Genomic DNA, 20,463 nt, shown 5'->3' on the forward strand with positions numbered 1-20,463 from the left:
ATCCAAGCAGTTTTTTTCTATTCCACAGAAATAAACTGCTAAAGGAAAAAAGAGGGGGGGGGGGGGGGAGAAAAAAAAACCCCACCAGTTACTCTATTATCATCACCCTCTAGAAAAGAGTCAAATCTTTGTTGTGCTTGATCTCAGGAACAGTTTCATGAATGAAACAAAGCAACAAACAGACAAGCAAAATACTCACCACATTCAGATTTTGTGTGTCATGTTGGTCCCAGTTTAATTGATGAGAATGTTACTTTTGAATTCAGTGGGATCAGGGTAAACTTTTTCCTTTTATATATAGCAGAAGTAGAATGACTGTAAGCTACATTCCTAAATGGACTTGATTCATATGACTAAATCACGAGGGGCTGTAAATGGGAAGACTTGGTTCTACAGCCTCATGGGCCACCCAGCTACTTTGTTGCTTGTTTTTATAGGAACTTTATCTTTTCCAATAGTTGAATTGTGCATCTTGCCCCACACTTCTGCAACATTTTAAAATAAAAAAATTACTTGTTAATAACCTATAAGCAGTCTTCTAAAGTTCTTTTAATATTTATATCCTTTTGAGGCTTTGCACCCTTTGAGTAGGGTCAGGGCTGCCTGTACAAATTAAATGACCATTACAGGTAATATAAACATGTTATTTACAAGTTCACAATTCTTTATTTTCTATACAGTTCTGATGAGTATTTTTTATAGTTGTAGCCTAAGCACTGTGTAGAACTGGCATGCTTCTGATATTCACAAAAATGTAATAAAAAAGTAAAATAATTAATGATAAATTGTGCACATGCAAGGATACTGTAAAATGAATCCATTGCCTTAAGCTATGCATTTATGTAATTTTTATATACCCTAACAGTTTGCCTTCCTGTGTATTTTTGATGGAAATACTCCATGCAAAATCCCATATTTTCTTTAGGATAATATTTCACATTCTTTAAACCTTCCATTAATTTTTCTGCATGACATTCAGACTGCCTTTAATGAAAGAAGGAAAAAACCTCAAAACACAGCTACTTTTGTTATCACACTATAAATCCTAGCTCAGGGATTATGCCAATTATCTGATTTACCTCTACAGAGCAACTGAAGAATTTATGCTTATTACCCTTATCATTCTTCATACGTTTGACTCAGTTTATTTATGAGAAATGTGTCACTAAAGGATTTAATGAAAAATAATATTCACACGAATTATTTGACTCTGGGATTAACATAAATCCATCCACCATTCAAATTCTGTTAATTTAAGAAAAAACAATATTTGGAGTGGTCACCTTGAGTGCTTTAAGATGAGCTTTAATAAAGGTGCCTCCATAATCCTTTTTCATGGGTATAATGTTGGCACTTCACTGCTGAGTAACATTCTACTCAATAGACTGTGGTTGATACATTTCCATTCTTCAAGTTCTGATGCTGTTGCTGAATAATCTAGTATGTTTTTGCATCTCCTATTAAAAAAAAAAAAAAAAAGGACATCCACTGAGAAGCACCAGTTTCAGGCAGAAAACCAGATCCAGTTGTTCTCTGTAAAATCATTGCAGCCACCTTCTAAACCAAGCCTCCCGCAGTCAAAAAAATGTGGGGTGACTGTTGGAGGGTTTTTGCAGGTTATGGAGTGATAATGAAGACACTTTGCATCATCCCTATGGGTTGTTTTCAAGAAGCCCTTCACCTTTTACTTTCAGACTGTGATAGCTGTACTGCTGAGGGCAGTGTTGTCCTGGTTTGTTCTGGGATCCACCACTGAATGCCTTTAAAAGTCCAAGGGCCGAATCATCATGGTGGTAGAGCGCAAGGAGTAGCTGGGGCCTTTGAAGTAATGCCACTTGATGCCGTTGAGCTTTCCGTGGTTTTGCCCAGCTGTGTAGAACATCCCATTGAGATTGGAGGGGCCGCAGGCATCAAACCACCATCCTGAAAATATTAAGACAAACAATCAAACTGCTAGTGCACTAAGCATTCTTATTTTGTTTTATAGGTTTAGCTGATAAGCAAATTCTGGTATTCCCAGGCTCAGAAATACTCCTGGTGTGGTGGTGGGGGGGGAGGGGATATTTTAATATTTTCCTTTTTTGCTCTTTTTTGCCATTCTGTAGCCAGTGGTGCTGGAGAATGCACAGTTGTATTTACAGAGTTGGAAAAGTATTTAAGTCCTAACTCATTCTGGTTTTATATGCAGTATGTGAAGCAAGAACAACAACAAAGACAAATAAACTGCGTTGCAAGTTTAGACAGTATTGCAGTTCACCCATCTCATGTAAACCTCAGAAAAAGATTACAATTCATAAGTATTTTGCATAATTTCACTTGTTTAATTATTTTGAGTATAAACATGATTTAATTTTCTTTACTGGTCCTTTTCTGTTACTTTAACTGTGATTGTTCAATTGCTCAGACAGTTTGCTTTTGCTTTCAGGTTGGATCTTCTTAGCAAGCATGGGTTATGAGTATGGTGGTGCTACTACAGTAATTACAATATTATAGTACTATATAATCAGTATTCAGAATGGTGTACAAGGAGACAGGTAGACTCTTTAAGACATGATAAATATATAAACAAGACTCAGCAAATTAATGGAAGGACTAAGTGAAGAAGACAATTATAACACTGTAGGATGCTGACAGTCAGAATACCTATGTGCATGGACAGGTGATTTAGATGATTACCTGAGTGTGCATGCATTTATGTGACAGTATGGTCACCTCAATCAAGGTATGCACATTGCATGTACAGTTTGGGCCAGAACAATGACATTCTATGCTTAATCTTATTATTTTGAATGGGAAAACCTGTATCAAATCTTGAGCCTCCTAATCTTGATTTTGAAAGGTACCAAATGTTTTTGGGTCAGCGGTGTCAGGAGGGTCCTCACTCAGATCCATCTGACATTTGTTCACTTCTCTGCAAAGCCTCTGAGCAAGTTCACACCTGGCACTTAGAAAACTGAGGCCGTTCAATTTGTTTTTAAATAGGAGTTTGTAGACACTTCATTTACATGTCTATGGGTAGCAGAATATTACTAGTTACCTGAATATCATTGACTACAAAAAGATATCAAAAATGTTAATTATTTGTATTAAAGTTAGGCTTAGAAACTTGCTAACTGCCTTTTCTGCCCCCCTACCCTGACTGCTCTTTCCCAGCAAGATGCAGCTTCCTATTCATTAACCCTTTGAACTCTGTGTGTAATTGCATATATTTTACTCTACTGGAAAGACAGGGCAAGAAATGTCTTGCCCAGATGCTTGTGCTTCTAGTTCATTGCTCCAGCAGCTGCATTTTAAGACTTTTCTGAAAAGTGAGGTGACACAGATTTAGGAAGAAAACCCCAGAACTTTACTTTCTGAGGGCAAACCAACAATCTGGTTTACAGAATGGCCCTGTGAACAGTTGTGTTGGCATAACTGAAGGAGTAGTAAACTGAGAAGTTAGGATAAAAAAGAAGTGTAACAGCTCAGGAACTTTTCAACCTGAGTTTTCAGCCAAAGAAAATGCATGTAGAACCATATGTTCACCTTTGTGAGTGCTCTGTTAACATAGCACTGAAAATAAACTAGAAATATTTATCAAGTACTTGTGAATATTACTAACAAAGATAGAGGTTTTGCTACATTTGTATGACTGAATGCATAAAATTCAAACCTGCAAGAAGCATAGGTTTGGTTGCAAACTATATGCAGAAAAAGTCATGTCACCTTTAGACTTCTGCAGTGAAGATATGCATATATGTCTTTAACCAATGGAGATAATGGAGTCAGTGGTGAAATAATGTGTGACTCTTCAGGTCTATTTTAAATTGTTGCTTTAAGAGGAAATTAATCAGTCAACTCTCTTGTCTACATCCCCAAGATCTTTTCTTGTTAAGGTGAATTTTAGATTGCCACGGGCATTAGAGTTTTAAGGAAAACTCCAAATAACCTGAAACTTGGCAACACTGAGATTGCAGAACACAAACTGACAAAGATAAACTAGGTGACGTGCTGACTCCACTGGAAGTAATGGGAGTTTTGCTGTGTATCTTGATGGGAATAGAATTTTCTCTCCAACACCTTACACGGTATCTATATAATGTAACAGAAAGATGCTTAGTTCAGACTCAGGAAAGTGGGATGAATCCCCAGACTGTAAAGAGCTGGGTTTTTTTCATAACAAGACCTATAGGCTTTGTGCACCTTTAACACAGATCTTATGCATCTTTCCATGTAATATGGTTGTACTGAACATTTGTCTTCATGTATGAAGGCAAATAAGATCATAAAGATCAGGTGGTGGCTTTTGCTTTTGGTGGTTAAATGCCACTTTATTTTAAAAACCTATTTCAGCCTGCACATCACAGCACTGTAATCTTCCAAGGACCCCCTGCAAACCTTTTTCAAGCACCGCCAGTAGTGGCAAACTGATTGTCTAGTGAGTGGCTACTGAATTCTGCAGGCGTCACTGTGGACTGAAATGCAGTATTTTAAATTTTCAGTGCATTTCTCACTCTGACTTCTGGAAATGGAATTAAACTGTGAGAAGCTCCTTTTAGACAATGTGCACTGCTCTAGTGAATCCTCCAATTTCATTGTATTCAGTGGTTAGCCCTTTATCTACCTATAATGAATGCATTGAATGAAGGTATTTTAAATTATTCCTTACTACTACTGATATGATATTGACCATGATTAGCCTTCAGATCCAGTAATTACTCTGTCCTTTGTATTTAGATTCATGTAATTTATGTTTCTAGTCTTGTAAAGTAATTTCTTAGATTTTGGATAATACTTAGTGGGCTTTTTTCTGAAGTAACACTTCATAATGAAACCTTGGGGGAAGAATTTATGCCAGATAAATTCTGGCAAACTTCTATTTTGATACAATTGACCTCCCTTTGATTACAATGTTATACCTAAGGGGCAATAACCAAAGAAAGAGAAAGCCATACAGCTGACGTTTTACTGTAACCAGAGTATAATCTTGTAGAAATTTAAGACAAAGTTAAACAGAGAAAATCTAATCCTCATTTTTTAAAGATGGAACACAGATGCAGCTGGGTTCTGTTTATGGTGTTGGGATGAAGACATGGCAAGCTGTGCTAGTTACCATTTCATCTGAAAGGAACAACAATAGATGCATAAATGGCCTTTTCGAGGAGGTTTCCAGCAGTGTCCTACAAAATCTATGTTAAAAAAGGAATGAGTTGAAGAAACACAAAATTTTATAAACCTTTTGTGAGGACCTGCTCAAATCTCTCATCATATATTTGTTCTAAATAAGTACTTCTTTAAAAATACGTTTTAATGAGCTTTTTTTTTTTCTATTACACTGTTCTTAGTGAGACTGTATGAATTTTTTTAAAGATGTTTCCTAACACTACATTAAAATGTTAGGTTTACTTTCTCTGTTTTTCTTTTTTTTAAGTGGTTTTTTTTTTTTTTCCTTCATATGGTTATTTCTCTCCATCCTCCCCTGCAGTCCTCTAAAAGTTCTTTATTCCCCATAGGGCCTCAGATTATCACAAGACTTCCTACTGCATATCTCAACACCAAAATCCACATCTTTGAATGGATACAAATGTTTTTTCAGATGCCTTGTATATTGGGAGACAGAGGAATGGAAGCAGTGACTTTCTTAGTAGCTATGAGGAAGTGGGGGAATGTAAACCAGAGGTTTCTGATGGAGATACTTGCAGCACTGCCATTGCAGAAAACACCAAATAAAGCAGCTCCAGAGCTGTGAGACGGTCTGACCCAAGGAAAGACTCCCAGTAGCTAGATGTTGGCTTATTCCCTGGAGTTCACAGGATTTTCCTTCCATGAAGAATTTTATTTTTAACTACAAGGTAATGGCTTTCCCAAATAAGTATCAGATCATCTCTGCATATCAGTAAGATTTTAACCTCAGAGATAACTTTTGGCAATGATTTCCATGGGTTATTTGAATCATGCATGAGAATCATGAAGGGTGGGCATTATGAGAAATACCAATAGAAGCAAGATTTTAAAGTGACTAATGAAGTGGTAAAGAGCAGGCTTTCATGAGATGGTTAAGAGAGTTTTTATTCAGAAACACAGGTAGTTTCTTCAAGTTGTTGTGATCATGAAGTCACTAACTGCTTATCTGAACTGTGGGTAGTTCAGTCTTTTGAGGTTAGCCCACCTCTAATAATTTGTATAGTACAAGCAGCATTACCATCTCTGTTTGCAATAAAAATCCTTAGGTTATAAAGGAAAAAAAACTACCTAAGAAAGGAACAAATGAGTAATGATATTACAAGAAAAAAAGCATGGCCATCTTTTATAATGGTTTTCTGAAGTCACAAGTATATTTTTTATATTATAGACTCTTCTTTGTCAAAAGCAATATAAAAAAGGCTTTTATATGCCAAAGCTAAAAGCTTTCCTTTTTTGTCTTGCTGTATACATTGTAATTAAGCATGTATGTATGTAAAATTCTTTGTTAGTAACCTAGTGCTCATCAATTCATGAGTGCACTGTAAATCTAGTGTGCATTGGTAACTTGCTAATGATCACTCAGGTTTGATGAGAGGTTCTTAGTTGCCTTTTACATACTAAAATAGGTGTTTAAACCCTGCACATTTGATGGCAGACCCTTTCTTTACACCTGTCTCTGCTCTCCCTCCTGAGTGCACTGAATGCCTCCAAATGCAGTAAGATCAATACAATTTTTTTATCAAAATGTTAGGCAATGTAAATGATACTTTATGAATGGTGCTTTATAAGTAACTTCTTTATGAAAGCAACAATATGCATAAAACCTAAAAACTGATTCTTTCTTATGTAAGTAGATGTATATCCCGGGGTTCAAGTTGGATACTTTTAAGTGTGCTGAGGTTACTACTTTCAAAGCTTTTGTTTAAAAAAAAAAAAAAAAAAAAAGAAATTGCGCTTTTTTCTAATTGGATAATGTAGGGGCAGATTTCTATATTCAGCCAAGAACTTCCCCCCAAGTCATGACAAGAATGCTCCATATCATTCTTGCCAGAGATTTATAAAATTCACTACTTGGAGAATAAAGCAGTGAAGCAATAGGCAATAAGTGCACCACTGTTTGGGAGTCATTGAGCAGTCTCTCACTTAATAGATGGCAAATCCATTGAGGATTAGTAAATACATGGGAACTGTCTCTGACTCGGGAAGCCCCTGAGATGCAAAAGATACTGGGAAAATACTCAAAGGAAGTATCATTTATTTGCATTGTTCTTATGCCCGTACTGAGGCATCTGCTGCTGACTGCTGTCAGAGACAGGACACTCCGGCTGGATGGACCTCTGCTTCCAGTAAAACAAAAAAAGATATTTCAATAATTCTATCCTATTTCAACACTAGCAAGACATCTAGAAAGTCTCCCCATCACTTTGTCAAGCTATTTCAGGGATCAGAAGTTTAGCGACATTCTCACATATCACCTGAAGCAAGGTAAATACCTGTGTGAACGTCTCAGACCGTAGCCAATGCAAGACGAAGCAAATCACCTTAAGACTCTTTCACTATGGGCTGTTACCATAAGTCACTTTCCAGTGATTGAAAACAATTACACAAACAATTCCTGAGGCTCAGCTGACAGGTGGTGTCCTGGCGAGATGCTCTGACTTGGCCTTGTGCCCATGACTATGATCCAGAGATGTTAAGTGCTCTTCTATTGGAAATCTATCTGAAGCGCTTTGGACATCTACTCAATGTTTCATTCTGGTGACAGTTTGTTACATTTTAAGTGCTGTTTCTTGAAAAAAGCTCTGTATGTATCTCACTGGGGTAGTCTTCAAATTAATGCTTGAAATGATATGGGGATATAATCTTTTGTTCCATTTACTGGCCTGAGATATCGTACCAGTTCTTAACAGGTATTTTCATGATACAAACAGTTTTTACTATTTTGACAAATGTTAAGTTTAAATGAAGAAATTATTTGAATAACTATGTTTTGTCTCCCTTTAAAGTAAACCAAGCATGCTTAGTTTAAATTTTCCAAGGCACAAAAAAGCAGCTAAAACATTTAACTACCATGTAAAGTTCACAGGGGCTAAGAATCCAGCTGATGCATGTACTTGTGAAGCTATTCCCTAAAATCAACGTTAAGACGGAGTCAAGAGGCATAGCATGGCTCTTGAAAGGACAAGAAACACACACACACACACAAGTGTGTTGATGCTACTGTATTATTCTCCCAGTATTTAATTTCTTATTCTGGGGAAGAGGGAGGACAGAAAGGAGGAGAGAGAATAATAGTTTTGATATAGACCAAATAAAACTGACAACTAGTAAGATCAGAGAGGAATGTGTGTTTTCCTTACATTTTTATTTTCAGCCTTGACTATAACTATGTCACAGTCTTGAGCTTCATCTTATCTCAGCCTTTATTCCTGACATAAATATATTCAGTTCACCTCATAGAGATAACAGACTCACCCAAAGTGTCAAGATAGCCAGAAACCTGCCTGTAGATTTCATATCATTCATCATTAAAGAGCTCTCTGTGATGTTGCCAAAACTAACAGAGAGTCTGATATCTCTTGGAAAAAAAAGAGGTTTTCCAAAACTGGTTATCATTACTACTTTTCTTAATTAGTCTTTGTCTGTGGTACAAAACTGAAATCTGCCCACTAAACAAATGTTTTGCTATTTAATTCAATTTCTGGTATTTCTCAAGGAATGGGAAAGTCATTTCAAGGAGCAAAGCATAGCAGAGTGTTTGAAGAGAACTTTAGCATGATTAAAGTCTTTCTCTTCTTGAACTACAAATTACTCCAAAAAATCTCCAAAAGACTAGTACTCAGAGTCTAGTCCAAAAGACTAGACTCATCTTTCTCTAAAGGCTAGGTGCATCTCTTTTTACTCTGCAGTGATTACTTCTATTTGTGGTTTCCTTAGCCTTTGGTAGTTCTCCCCCTTCCTTGTTATTCCTTTCATTTGCTACCAGTGTATTCCAATATGTGAGTTTGCTGTTGATTTACAAGACTGCTGCAGCAAAATATATGTGAACCTTGTTCAGCAACAGGCTGACCTTAGCAGGGCATTGACCTGCCATAGAAGTCAGGGCAGGAAAATAAATAAAACCGTCAGCTCCCAGAAGTAGCTGTCTGGGAGCAGAGGTATTTCCAGGCAGCTCAGATACATGAATGAGTCTGCACTTCAGCACAGACACAACTCACATTTAGGAGCTTCTCACTAGACTCTGGCTTGCCCTGGAAGTAAGACACTTTAATTTAGCATGGTCTCTAAAGGGAAAGGTCAACAGTTTTAATTAAAATGAACTATTTACTTCTTATCCATTATCTGTCTCCAGAACTAGCTGGTTAGCTTCTCTTTTTATAGAAATGGAAAGGTAGTGTCTGATCATCCATCTACTGGAAGAAGTTTGCCCATACTGACCTTTAATAACATATCACTAGAGGAAGTTAGGAAAGTTTGAAAAAATCAGCTCCTTAAAGACTTTTCCAACTGGGTTATTTTCAATCAGCAAAAGAGAATGAGGAGCTAGGCTGTGCATTTGATATAAATTCACAGTGATGGGAACCCATCTTATGTTAGCAGATGATAGCTTTAGAGGTTCATATATGCCTGAATGTGGCCTGAGCTGGATTCAGTCAGAGTGCCAGTAACCACAAATAATATCAGTTTAAGTCTGATCCAAAATACTGAATAATTTATATGCTATAGGACTTTTTCCAGGAAAGTTAGAAATCACTGAGGGAGAGTCTCTGAAGAAGATCAGATGTGAAGATAAGGGTCTTTCTTGGTCATACAGTCAATGAACCAAAGAATCCCAATTTAAGCTTTCTGCTTTAATGTCGTGTCCTAGAGATAAAAATGAGCTTGCCCATATAGGGACTAGGAATAAGCATCATTTGCCAGAGAAACTTCTCACACCTGTGTAGTGCTTTAGGTGTCTGTATGGGGAGATAATTGGAGATATTCCTCCTCTGCATTGGAATTATCAGTCATACACACTATACTTGCTGGCAGTCAGATTGACTTGGTGCTTTAAACTGCCCCAGTATAACTTCTGTGTGCTCTCCCCCATCTTGACTCTTCTTTTTTTTCCCTTCTGCAGCTCAACTCAGCTCACTAAGGATACTGTTTTAAATCTTCCAGAACAGCTAAGTGCCACAATTTGAACAGGGGGTTGCAGGTCTAGTCTTTCACAGGTGAGTGAATTAGCCATTATATTAACTATGTCTATAGGTATATATGTATACATGTATTATGTTTGTATAAGACAGAAAGCTGAATCATTATAATTATTTCAATAACAGAATCACACCCCTAAGTGAAACAAATAATATATTGCAAGTCCAGATTCTGATTGGTTTTAAACTTTACCTTCTTTTTATCTATTTGCCTGCATTCTCTCTCTTCTTTTTCTGGCTGATTCTCCCACTTCTCACAAAGTTCCTTTCCTTTTCTTCATCTCTTAGCTTATTCTCTCTTACTTTGCCTTTCTTGCCTCAACAATAACATTAACTTATGCTTTCCCCCTTGACATTGTTGCAACAGCTTCAGTGCAGAAGTATACTGACTGCATCTCTGAATAATCCCTTCCCTGCTGGTAGGAATCTTGAGGTATTGGCACTACCACAATATATATAGAGAAAAGTGCAGGAGTAATAATAATAAAAGGAATTTTCACACAGTACTTACACATCCATGAATGCAACTTCATCCATGGTTGCTTTAGGAAAATAGAGTAGATTCCTATCAACGTATCACATATTTTCAGAGTTGTTGCACTCACCTCCAGTCAACATGAGAGCACATTTACACATGCAGTTGTCATTGTCAGCATCTTTTGTACTGAATTCAGCACCATGTAAGATCAGGCTACTCTGTTTTCCAGCTGTTCCACTGTGACCTTTTAAATAAAGCCTGAAAGAGCAAGAGAAAACAATCAGTGTCACCAAAAAGAAAAGTAAAAGATCCAGTCTCTTTCCACATCAGGTTTGCCTTGTATGAAGTGCACTCAGAAAATTCAGAAACTTCTTGCATTTTGGCTCAATCTCTTTGTTGTTCCAGGTGTAAAATTGGGACATTCAGGGTTTTTCAATGTATATGTAGTAGCACATTGTCCCTGCCCCAGAGCAGAACTGGGCACAAGCAATCTGTGTCAGAAAATGCAACAAAGTGGAGGAAGTCAGCAACAGAAAAGAGAATGAGGATAGGTGCCCAGAGATCTGGAATACATTGACAGAATAATTGAGTATTTGAGTAGCTGGTCTCTTTGCTGTGGCACAGAAACAGCACTCCCACTTAACAGCAGCCATGTTATTATTCCCTGGGCTTAAAAGAGGGTTTCAGCAGTTTCAGAATTTTTAATTCCACCAGTTACAGCATAAGCCAGTAACCAAGTTCTGCCAAAGCTGTCTCTGAGTGATGAATGGAGAATAACTTACAGTTCAAGCCACAAATTCTTCATGATTTGCAATGCTAAATATCCCTTTTCTTAAGGAGTCTTGTCAAGTAGTTGAAACCACAACCATGATTTAGGAGCCTGATCCCAGCTTCAGCAAGTAACAGAGCATTTGTGGTGCTCCATCCTGTAATGCCCAAAGCAAAGTGTGCCAGCTGCAGGGATGCTGAAAGGAGTAACTCTGTCCCAGCAAGGAAACACTGGGGAACTGGGCACGTCTCATCTGAGTGCACAATTGCAGGGACATGCACAAGAATATGAGGAAGAGGAAGAGGAAGAGGAAGAGGAAGAGGAAGAGGAAGAGGAAGAGGAAGAGGAAGAGGAAGAGGAAGAGGAAGAGGAAGAGGAAGAGGAAGAGGAAGAGGAAGAGGGAAGGGAAGGGAAGGGAAGGGAAGGGAAGGGAAGGGAAGGGAAGGGGAGGGGAGGGGAGGGGAGGGGAGGGGAGGGGAGGGGAGGGGAGGGGAGGGGAGGGGAGGGGAGGGGAGGGGAGGGAAGGGAAGGGAAGGGAAGGGAAGGGAAGGGAAGGGAAGGGAAGGGAAGGGAAGGGAAGGGAAGGGAAGGGAAGGGAAGGGAAGGGAAGGGAAGGGAAGGGAAGGGAAGGGAAGGGAAGGGAAGGGAAGGGAAGGGAAGGGAAGGGAAGGGAAGGGAAGGGAAGGGAAGGGAAGGGAAGGGAAGGGAAGGGAAGGGAAGGGAAGGGAAGGGAAGGGAAGGGAAGGGAAGGGAAGGGAAGGGAAGGGAAGGGAAGGGAAGGGAAGGGAAGGGAAGGGAAGGGATGGGAAGGGAAGGGAAGGGAAGGGAAGGGAAGGGGAAGGGAAGGGAAGGGAAGGGAAGGGAAGGGAAGGGGAAGGGACGGAAGGGGAGGGAGGGGAAGGGAGAGGAGGAGAGGGGAGGGGAGGGGAGGGGAGGGGAGGGGAGGGGAGGGAGAGGGGGAAGGGGGAGAGGGGGAAGGGAGAGGGGAGGGGAGGGGAGGGGAGAGGGAGAGGAGAGGGAGAGGGGGAGGGGGAGGGGAAGGGGGAGGGGAGGGGGAGAGGAGAGGAGAGGAGAGGAGAGGAGAGGAGAGGAGAGGAGAGGAGAGGAGAGGAGAGGAGCAGGAGAGGAGAGGAGAGGAGAGGAGAGGAGAGGAGAGGAGAGGAGAGGAGAGGAGAGGAGAAGGTTGCACACAGTGGTTTCTCTTGCCTCTGCTTAAGCACCTCTGTGAGACAGACATCACTGGGAGACAGATGCTCACAGCAAAACCTACTTCCTGTACATAGCTACCTACATCAGACATCTGACCAGTACATTCTTGGGGGTTTTTTTTTCATAAAACATTACTGGAAGAAGAAGGTATCCTTTGCCATAATAGCTTCATATGCAGGAAGGAGGAGATAGGATCTCAGTGTCTACTGGAGAAATATGAAGTCATAATCCTCACATTCCAGGATCAAGCCCTAGCAACTGAAGCAAGAGGGAGGGGAAGGAGTATCCCTCACCTGTCCCACTGAAGCTCTACAGGCAGGTGCACATGAGCCACAGGGCTAACTAAGAATATGATTTGGTATCTAGTGGGAAAGACTTCTCCACTGAAAAGAAGGTGAGAAACATCAGTTCTGTTTCTTCTAGGGTTACTGAAGAGGGGAAACTGTATCTTTTAAATATTGACTGTAAAATGCATAAGGAGCCACCAGAGCAGAAGCAGGATTTAAGTGTGTGAAGCAGGACTTAAGTATGTAAAGCAGGAGAGATGCCTCTTTCCCTCTGGGATTTACAGCTGGGAGTGCTATCCTAGAAAATGCATTCCTGACTTCTCCCACAAACACAGTGAACAAGAAGAGGAGTTATGAGTCACTGATTGTTGTCACTGCCTCTTAGATTGTTGTTGTATTTTTATCAAATGGCTTTGGATGAATAAAAAAGTAAATGCCTTTATCAGAGTGTCATTCCTCCATCCGTTTAGATGAAAGAGAGATATTTCACTGCAAAGTTGTCACAGTGTTAACAGCAGGAGTAGAGAGCATCCCTAACCCATTCTAACCTACACAGTAGTAGTTAAGCTATTGGCATTTTTCTGAGATGAGGAGGAGAGTTTGTCCCCCAGACTGAGATTTAAATAAAACCCAGTTCTCCCACAGAACTTTGGGTTTGGAACTCTGCTTACGAGAGGGAGCAGAAGGGGCACATAGGTACCATATGGCAGCTTTCCTTAATCAAGTGCATGGCTGTTGGGATTTTTGTTTGTTTTGTTTGGGTTTTTTTTTTTTACATGCATGCATTTGTGGGTGGATGTTGATCCAAACAAAGCCAAACTGATAAAATCATCATGGAAACTCATTATAGAAAAGCCTCTTCTGGATATCCCAGTGAGGTTACTAAGCCTTCTCAAGATGTGAAGGCACAGAACCAGCACTTGGGGCTCTAGAGAGTCTGAGATTCAGACTTTCAGACTGACTTAAACTTCACCTAATTTTCAGCAAAATTCTTTTTCTATGTCCTTTCTCCATCTTTAAAAATGGAGACAATAGATGGTAAGCACAGACATGTTAAAATAAAATTTTATTAAGAGAACTGTCAGGGCTATTCTTCCAAAGTAGTTACACTGCTTACCTTCATTTGATTTTAATGTTGCATGTCACCTGATCTCAGCCTAATGATTAAATACCTTTGGACTGAATCCTTAGAGTAAATTTTATATATAGATAAGTACACATACATAGACATATAAATTTTTTTGGATTAAATATAAATACCATGGATAGTCAAATACCTCTGGATAGCACAAAAATGGATAAGACAAAGTGTGAGCCTCAAAAAAAGATCATGAAGATTCTTAGAAATTTAGTAAGGAATGGCTTAGGAACAGGAATCCAGGAAGGTGATTGCATTATGCAATTGTCCAATCACAGCGGCAATTAGCCCATTATTATCATGTTACTCTATCAAAGAATGCTTGTTTTAGACAAGATTACTCTAAGATCTGTCTGTGCTTATGTTCATTTCTTTGTTCTGTACAAACGAAAGGCTGGAATTGATCCCATCTTCATTCATTGGACTTTTGCCTTGTTTTGCAAGCTGTGCTTAATTTTTTGCAGAACAAAATAAACTTCCCTGAGGTTGTGTTGACAGAAAAATTACTTTGTCACATGATATCTACAAACCGATTTCAAACGTCCATACATCCTCGCTATATCAGCAACACCAAAGCTCACAGAAGTCTCATAAAGTCAGTATAAAAAGCGAATGCTGTTTACTTAAATCAGAAAGACAATGCTAGCCAGATCCTTTTATAAAAATCAACACTATAAAACCCACTTAGACTAATAAAAAAATTCATATAATGTAAGAAAACAATAAAGCAATGAATAATACTTGGTGCACAATGTTTTCCCCTAAGAGGTAGGGCATTAGGATTATTTACAAGCTTATACTCTTGCCCTGATATTTTATAAACATTCAACTCAGCACAGATTTAGATCTTGCTAGTTATGTTTGACTTTCCCTCAACACCATTTGTCTAGTAGGTCTCCAGTGACTTTAAAAAGATAGCTTAGCTCTAAACTTTAGTAGGCTTACCATATTGCAGCAGTGTACAGATGAACCATAGGGTGAAAGAGTAATTCTCTTGCTTTGGGCCTTTCTCCCTGACTTGGCATTGCCCAACAGTTAGGAAAAAATGATACTGCAAAGTTGGCACTACTTTAGGCCAAAATCAGGTGTCAATCAAAACCCAAAATTGGTCCTGAAGCAGTCAGTTCTTTTCTTTCTGCGCTTCAGTTCAAGCCATATGGGTCCGACTAGCCTGTCTTGAGATAGCAAGTCTGCATAGCACTAGGGCAACTGATGAGCCTGTTAGCTCCCAGGCAGCAGTAGATATCTTACCACTTAGACTTAGTTAATTTTTTAGTATCTTCAGATTCAGACTGATAGGTTTGAACCTTTAAAATAAACTCTGAATAACTACCAGGACATAATTTCCCTCCCTTAGAAAAGATGGCAATTCAGGGTAGAGTTCATCTTGGTTGTTCTTGAAGGAGACAAAGGAAAGGAAATTAAAAATAAAAAGCAACTCATTCCAGTCAAAAGTCAAGGAGCAGTTTAGGAGCACATCTCCAGTCTTCCCCCTTGTTCACAGCAGGAAAATCTTGAAGATCAAGGAAAGCAGTGAAAACACTGTTCAGATTTACAAATTAGGTGGGAAAAGCAAATTCGTGGTCCAATAAGCAAGAACAACAAGGCTACCTTGTCTGTATACAGTGGAATTAAAATAGCAATAAATAAGCACTAGCAAGTAAATAATAAGTAAGTAGAAGTAAAAGAAATACTGCATGTGTATATTAAGTTTTGAGGACTCCTGATGACGTTATGAAATTCTAAAGTCACTTTGAGGAGCATAGCAACTGATAGAATTCATTTAGAGACTAGCAGCTTTCCAAGTTGATGTGCTAAAGAAGAAACAGCATATTTTTAAAAAATTGCAAGTTACTTCTAATCTAGCATGAATGTTAGAAATTTCCTCTGCATTTTTTCCCTGTAATATTATAGCAATGGCAGCTTGGGATCTATACATACAAATAGTGAGGAAGAACTCTCTTAAGCATGTTTTGCTTCTCACCATTCCTACTGTGTGACACAACTTGACTATCTGTAGTCCCTTGAAACCAAAGCAAGGTATATTGTGTGGAAAGAATAGTTCTAAAAATATTACATAAACAACTGCAGGGCAGCCTGAAAAGCCATTTCAAATTTACACCAGAAATTTTTCCTTTTGAAGTAATTAGATCACCTGGAATTCTTCTTTCAAATATATGCAGCTTAGTTGTGTTTATACTGTGTTTGCTGAGTTTAGCAGATGAACCTGGGATAATTCCAAATAAATTACAAAAACATTTGTTTCTTTCTGCAACATGCAATTATGAAGATTGCAACATACAGAATGTGAAAAGTTGTGTGCTAAATATTATTAAAAGTGTAGGAAGTGGTTTCTGCATCAGTGCTTGCATATAGAGCACCTGACCCTAGAATTTCTATTTATTTATTTATTTCTACTAGAACTGGCGAGAGGTCTGTAGGACTCCCAGAATTTAATGTTAGCTACTTCTTTCTCTATTTTTTTTTTTTATCTGTTAGAGTCATTAGAAATCACTCAGTCCTTCATTTAAAGCAGTCCCTCAATGAAATAGCTAAGAAGTCATATCCAGCTTTGCTGGTGAGTAATGCATACTTTGTCTGTAAATAAACAAAAAACGTACTAGCTTACTGCAAACATTAACAACCGTCATGAAGAGATGTAGAGTACCATCTCAGCTACCTCAGTGTTCATGGTCTGAAGTATTTTAATGAGTTAAAATTGAATTTCATCATTGCCACAGTAGTAAAAGTTTTAGCACAAATCTCCACGACTGGAATTCATAAACGTGAGTAATGGCCTAAGATTCTTAACGACTAAATAGAGAGAAACAGGAGTCTTGAAGCAGGATTTAAAAGACTTAACATGATGAATGGCGAGGTGTCGACACATCAAAGCTTGTCTTTGGGAAACACTGCAGAGGGATGCCTCCAAATTCCCACCTCCCTTTTGTCTCTCTCTGCAGGCTAAAATGTCTCTCTCTGCCACCTGCTCATTCCACATGGCTGACAGGAAGGGATCCCAAATTCTGATCCCTCCTCAAGGGAGGGGTTGTTAATTGTGACAGAAAGGGTCACAGAATAATATGGTTGTATGGGGATCAGAATCATAGAATCATAGAATCATAGAATTGTTTAGGTTAGAAAAGACCTTTAAGATCATCCAGTCCAACCATTAATCCTATACCCAGAATTTCCTATTCTGAGCCCTCTCCTCACTGGGTTTCCATTTTTTCCTAAATTCAATAGGAGTGGAGGGCATGTACACCTCAGCCCTTCTAACCTGGTGGTCACCACTTACACCTGGTGTGTGGGAATATGTCTACACAGATAAGTGTGGACAAATATAAGTTCACACTGCCTGTCCTCCATGTTAGGCATGTGAAAGGCATCTTTGTTTTTGAAACCCATATGACTACCATTATTTTGTCCTCTAGTTTTGAAATGTCTGAGGTTGAGGAAGGATTTAATTTGCATCTTCTGTCTGTTTCACACTGGCATCTAAATTTTAGACAGCTTCAGTCTGTGAAATGAAACCCACTCCTAAAGATGCTGAATTTGGTACAGTTTTATGAAATGCTGTGTTAGTCAACTAAATTCCAATTATAATGATATTTAGGTGATTAAGTCCCTTTGTGAACCAAAGCCCACTGGCCTGCAACCATTTAGGAGGACCCAGTAAGAGATTACCCTCAGGTTACTCTTTTAATTCTAGACATTAATTGTAATAATACTACATGAAAAACACCCCCCCCAAAAAAACCCTCAACCCAACCCAACCCAACCCAACCCAACCCGACCCGACCCAACCCAACCCAACCCAAACAGTAGCTTTATTTTAAGTTCAGATTTTTTTCTCAAAAATGCTTTGATTAATTATTTGGCGATCACAAATCATTTGTTTATCAATGAATAAAACAATGTCTACTGAAGTAACAGTAAATGTTGTTGGCTCCTTGTAAAGTTTCCCAGTGTTCCTTTTCCTGAATGTATTACAAAATTGCATGATGTCTCCCAACAGTAACAGTTGTCCCTGAATTGCAAAAGCACCTCTGTAATAAAGACATCTTCCAAATATTTAATGATAGATAATGTGTTGTGAACAGGAGACAAAATCTAAATAATCACCCTAGAGAAAAACTGCTGTTGCTGAGGTTGAAGCTAAAATGTCTGCCAAAATCCTGTTAAACATGGAACTAAATTCAACGTGGTAACTATCTGGGAAGCCTAACCCTGGTATTCAAGTTTTTCATCATTTAATACTCCCACTAAAGGATAAAGAGAAACATCCCTTTTGTGTGGTCATTTGTAAACTCAATGGAAAGACCATCTCCTTGTTGGAGATAGAGCATGAGCCATCTCTAGTGATCGGGGAGATCCCGTGATTTTGAACTTTTCTGGGTTGCAGAGTAGAAGGCATCATAGTCAGTTCTTTTGTCCTTCAGATTACAGCTAGATTACCTGGGCACCCATTTGCATCCTTTTTCTGTTAGGAAATAAAACTTCTTAAATAGAACATACTTTTTCAGGGAAAAATGTTTAATTTGGATTTTATTAAGGCAATGCATACTCTCTCTATGAAAACAAACAAAATTAAACCAAACCCCAATATTTCATCATAAATCAAGATTGGTTAACTAACAAGAACTTAACACCAGATGAGGTAAGTGATCATTAGAAGTAAATTAAAAGTCACTCTCAAAGAAAGGAAAATACTTTGGAGAAATTGAAGAAACCAGATAGGGTGGAAGATGACAAAAACTTCTTTAGTCACCACTACTCTCACAAAATTTTGAACTGCTGCTAACCCATTTATCCGAGTTGCAGGAACAATTCACCACCTTTATCATTGCCTATCCTTGAAGGACTGAGGCAAAAGTACTAAAAAGAAGAAAGGGAAGGTGACAGCTGGTGTCTTGTCTGGAGAAAACCAGCAATATTAACCATAAAAACCTAAAAATACTAAACTTTTCCCACTCCTAACTTCAGTCTGAACTTGAGAAACAGTGTATGTAGTAAATTCATGGACTCTTTATTTAACTTTTTTGTATTCCTAATAGAGTTTGTAACTGCAAACAGTAGGCATGATGGTACTGCAAACTGTTGAAAAGCTGAATAATGCAGTAAGTAGCTCTGACAACTTGAACAGATTTTTAATTTGGCTCTTAATATTCTTGCTGCCAGCACATGAATATAATTTCCTCCCACAATTCCTTAAGAAAATTGTAAGACAAGATGACCTCTGTATTTCTCCTCTGCTGCTCTGTAGCAATGACTCACTGCTGTAATTATTGTTTGACATTACTGCAACTCTTTGTCCATTGTCCTGTTGAGACAAGTGAAATGTGCCAGCCAACAAAATATTAATTCAATATATCCAGAGTAAGAACACATATCTTCCAATTTTAAAGATAAAATCATAATATAAAATAAAACAATAAATGGAAATGATCAGTTTTCCTTTAGAACTGTTTCAGTACAGCCTGTCTATGGGACAATGAACACTACATGGTAGAGAGATCCTTCCCTGGGACTGCACATTGTTAACAGAAAAGCTTGTTTTCTGTCTGAAGAGCTTGTGCTAATTTTAGCTTGTGTTTGAGTCATGCACACCTGACAGGTCAAAGGAGAAAAATATTTTTATTCTGGACAGTGAACAAGCAAACATAACCTAGCCATGAATAGGAAACGCAGCTACATGTTACAGCAAACTATGCAATAGTCTAGTGAGCCTTGCTGTTGTACTGAATGTGAATTTATACAAATAATACAGCAAATCTGCTTTCTGTATATTAATTTTTCTTAATAATTGACTAAAGAGCTGTACTCATTGGGAACAGGTATTCTGAGCAGGGGTAATTAAAAAACATCCCAATTTACTGTCAGAGAAATTTTTCATTCCATAAGGCAAATGGTATGTCATACCGCTGTATGCAGACAAATGGTGCTTTGTCACAGATTACAAAAAATGTTTAAAAATATGTTTATTCTGGACAGTGAACAAGCAAACATATGCTTCTACTACTTGAAATACATGCTACAGAAGCCACAGAAACAATCACTGTGGCAGTGTAAGCTGCTAGGTTTGCAGCTGATGTCAGTAACATAGTGGTGATGGAGAGGAAACATACGGCAACACTGGTATTTACTGCTAACAGGGACAGAAACATATTTAAAGGCTACTATCACAATGATGTGTTGAACAGAAATAATTCCTTCTACTCTAATCTCTCACCAAACACAGCACAGAAGGGATACATTAATCTGATACTACCATTTTCTGTTAAAACTGTTGTGGTTTTTTTTTTTTTCAATGAGATATTTATTAAACCAAAATCACCCACCATTTTTTTTTCTCATGGAAATCTGAAATGGAACTTTTCAGTTATTAGTTTTATTATTTTTTTATTATGCAAATTTAATATCTTGCTACAGAAAAAAATAAA

The 20,463-nt window shown here is 38.3% G+C and overlaps 1 protein-coding gene across 1 annotated transcript in view; it reads right to left on the bottom strand.

Moving 5' to 3' along the window:
• Positions 1 to 1,762: 1,762 nt before the first annotated feature.
• The window catches only part of ANGPT1 (angiopoietin 1), a 167,097-nt gene continuing 148,396 nt past the window's right edge, over positions 1,763 to 20,463 (bottom strand). The window contains exons 8-9 of the mRNA XM_075705277.1: positions 10,745 to 10,875; positions 1,763 to 1,923 (exon numbers count right to left, since the gene is read on the bottom strand). Coding sequence (XP_075561392.1) covers positions 1,763 to 1,923; positions 10,745 to 10,875 — 292 coding nt within the window. The remainder of the gene's footprint in view (positions 1,924 to 10,744; positions 10,876 to 20,463) is intronic.

Source organism: Pelecanus crispus, chromosome 2, assembly GCF_030463565.1.
Source record: "Pelecanus crispus isolate bPelCri1 chromosome 2, bPelCri1.pri, whole genome shotgun sequence".
NCBI classification, from domain to species: domain Eukaryota; kingdom Metazoa; phylum Chordata; class Aves; order Pelecaniformes; family Pelecanidae; genus Pelecanus; species Pelecanus crispus.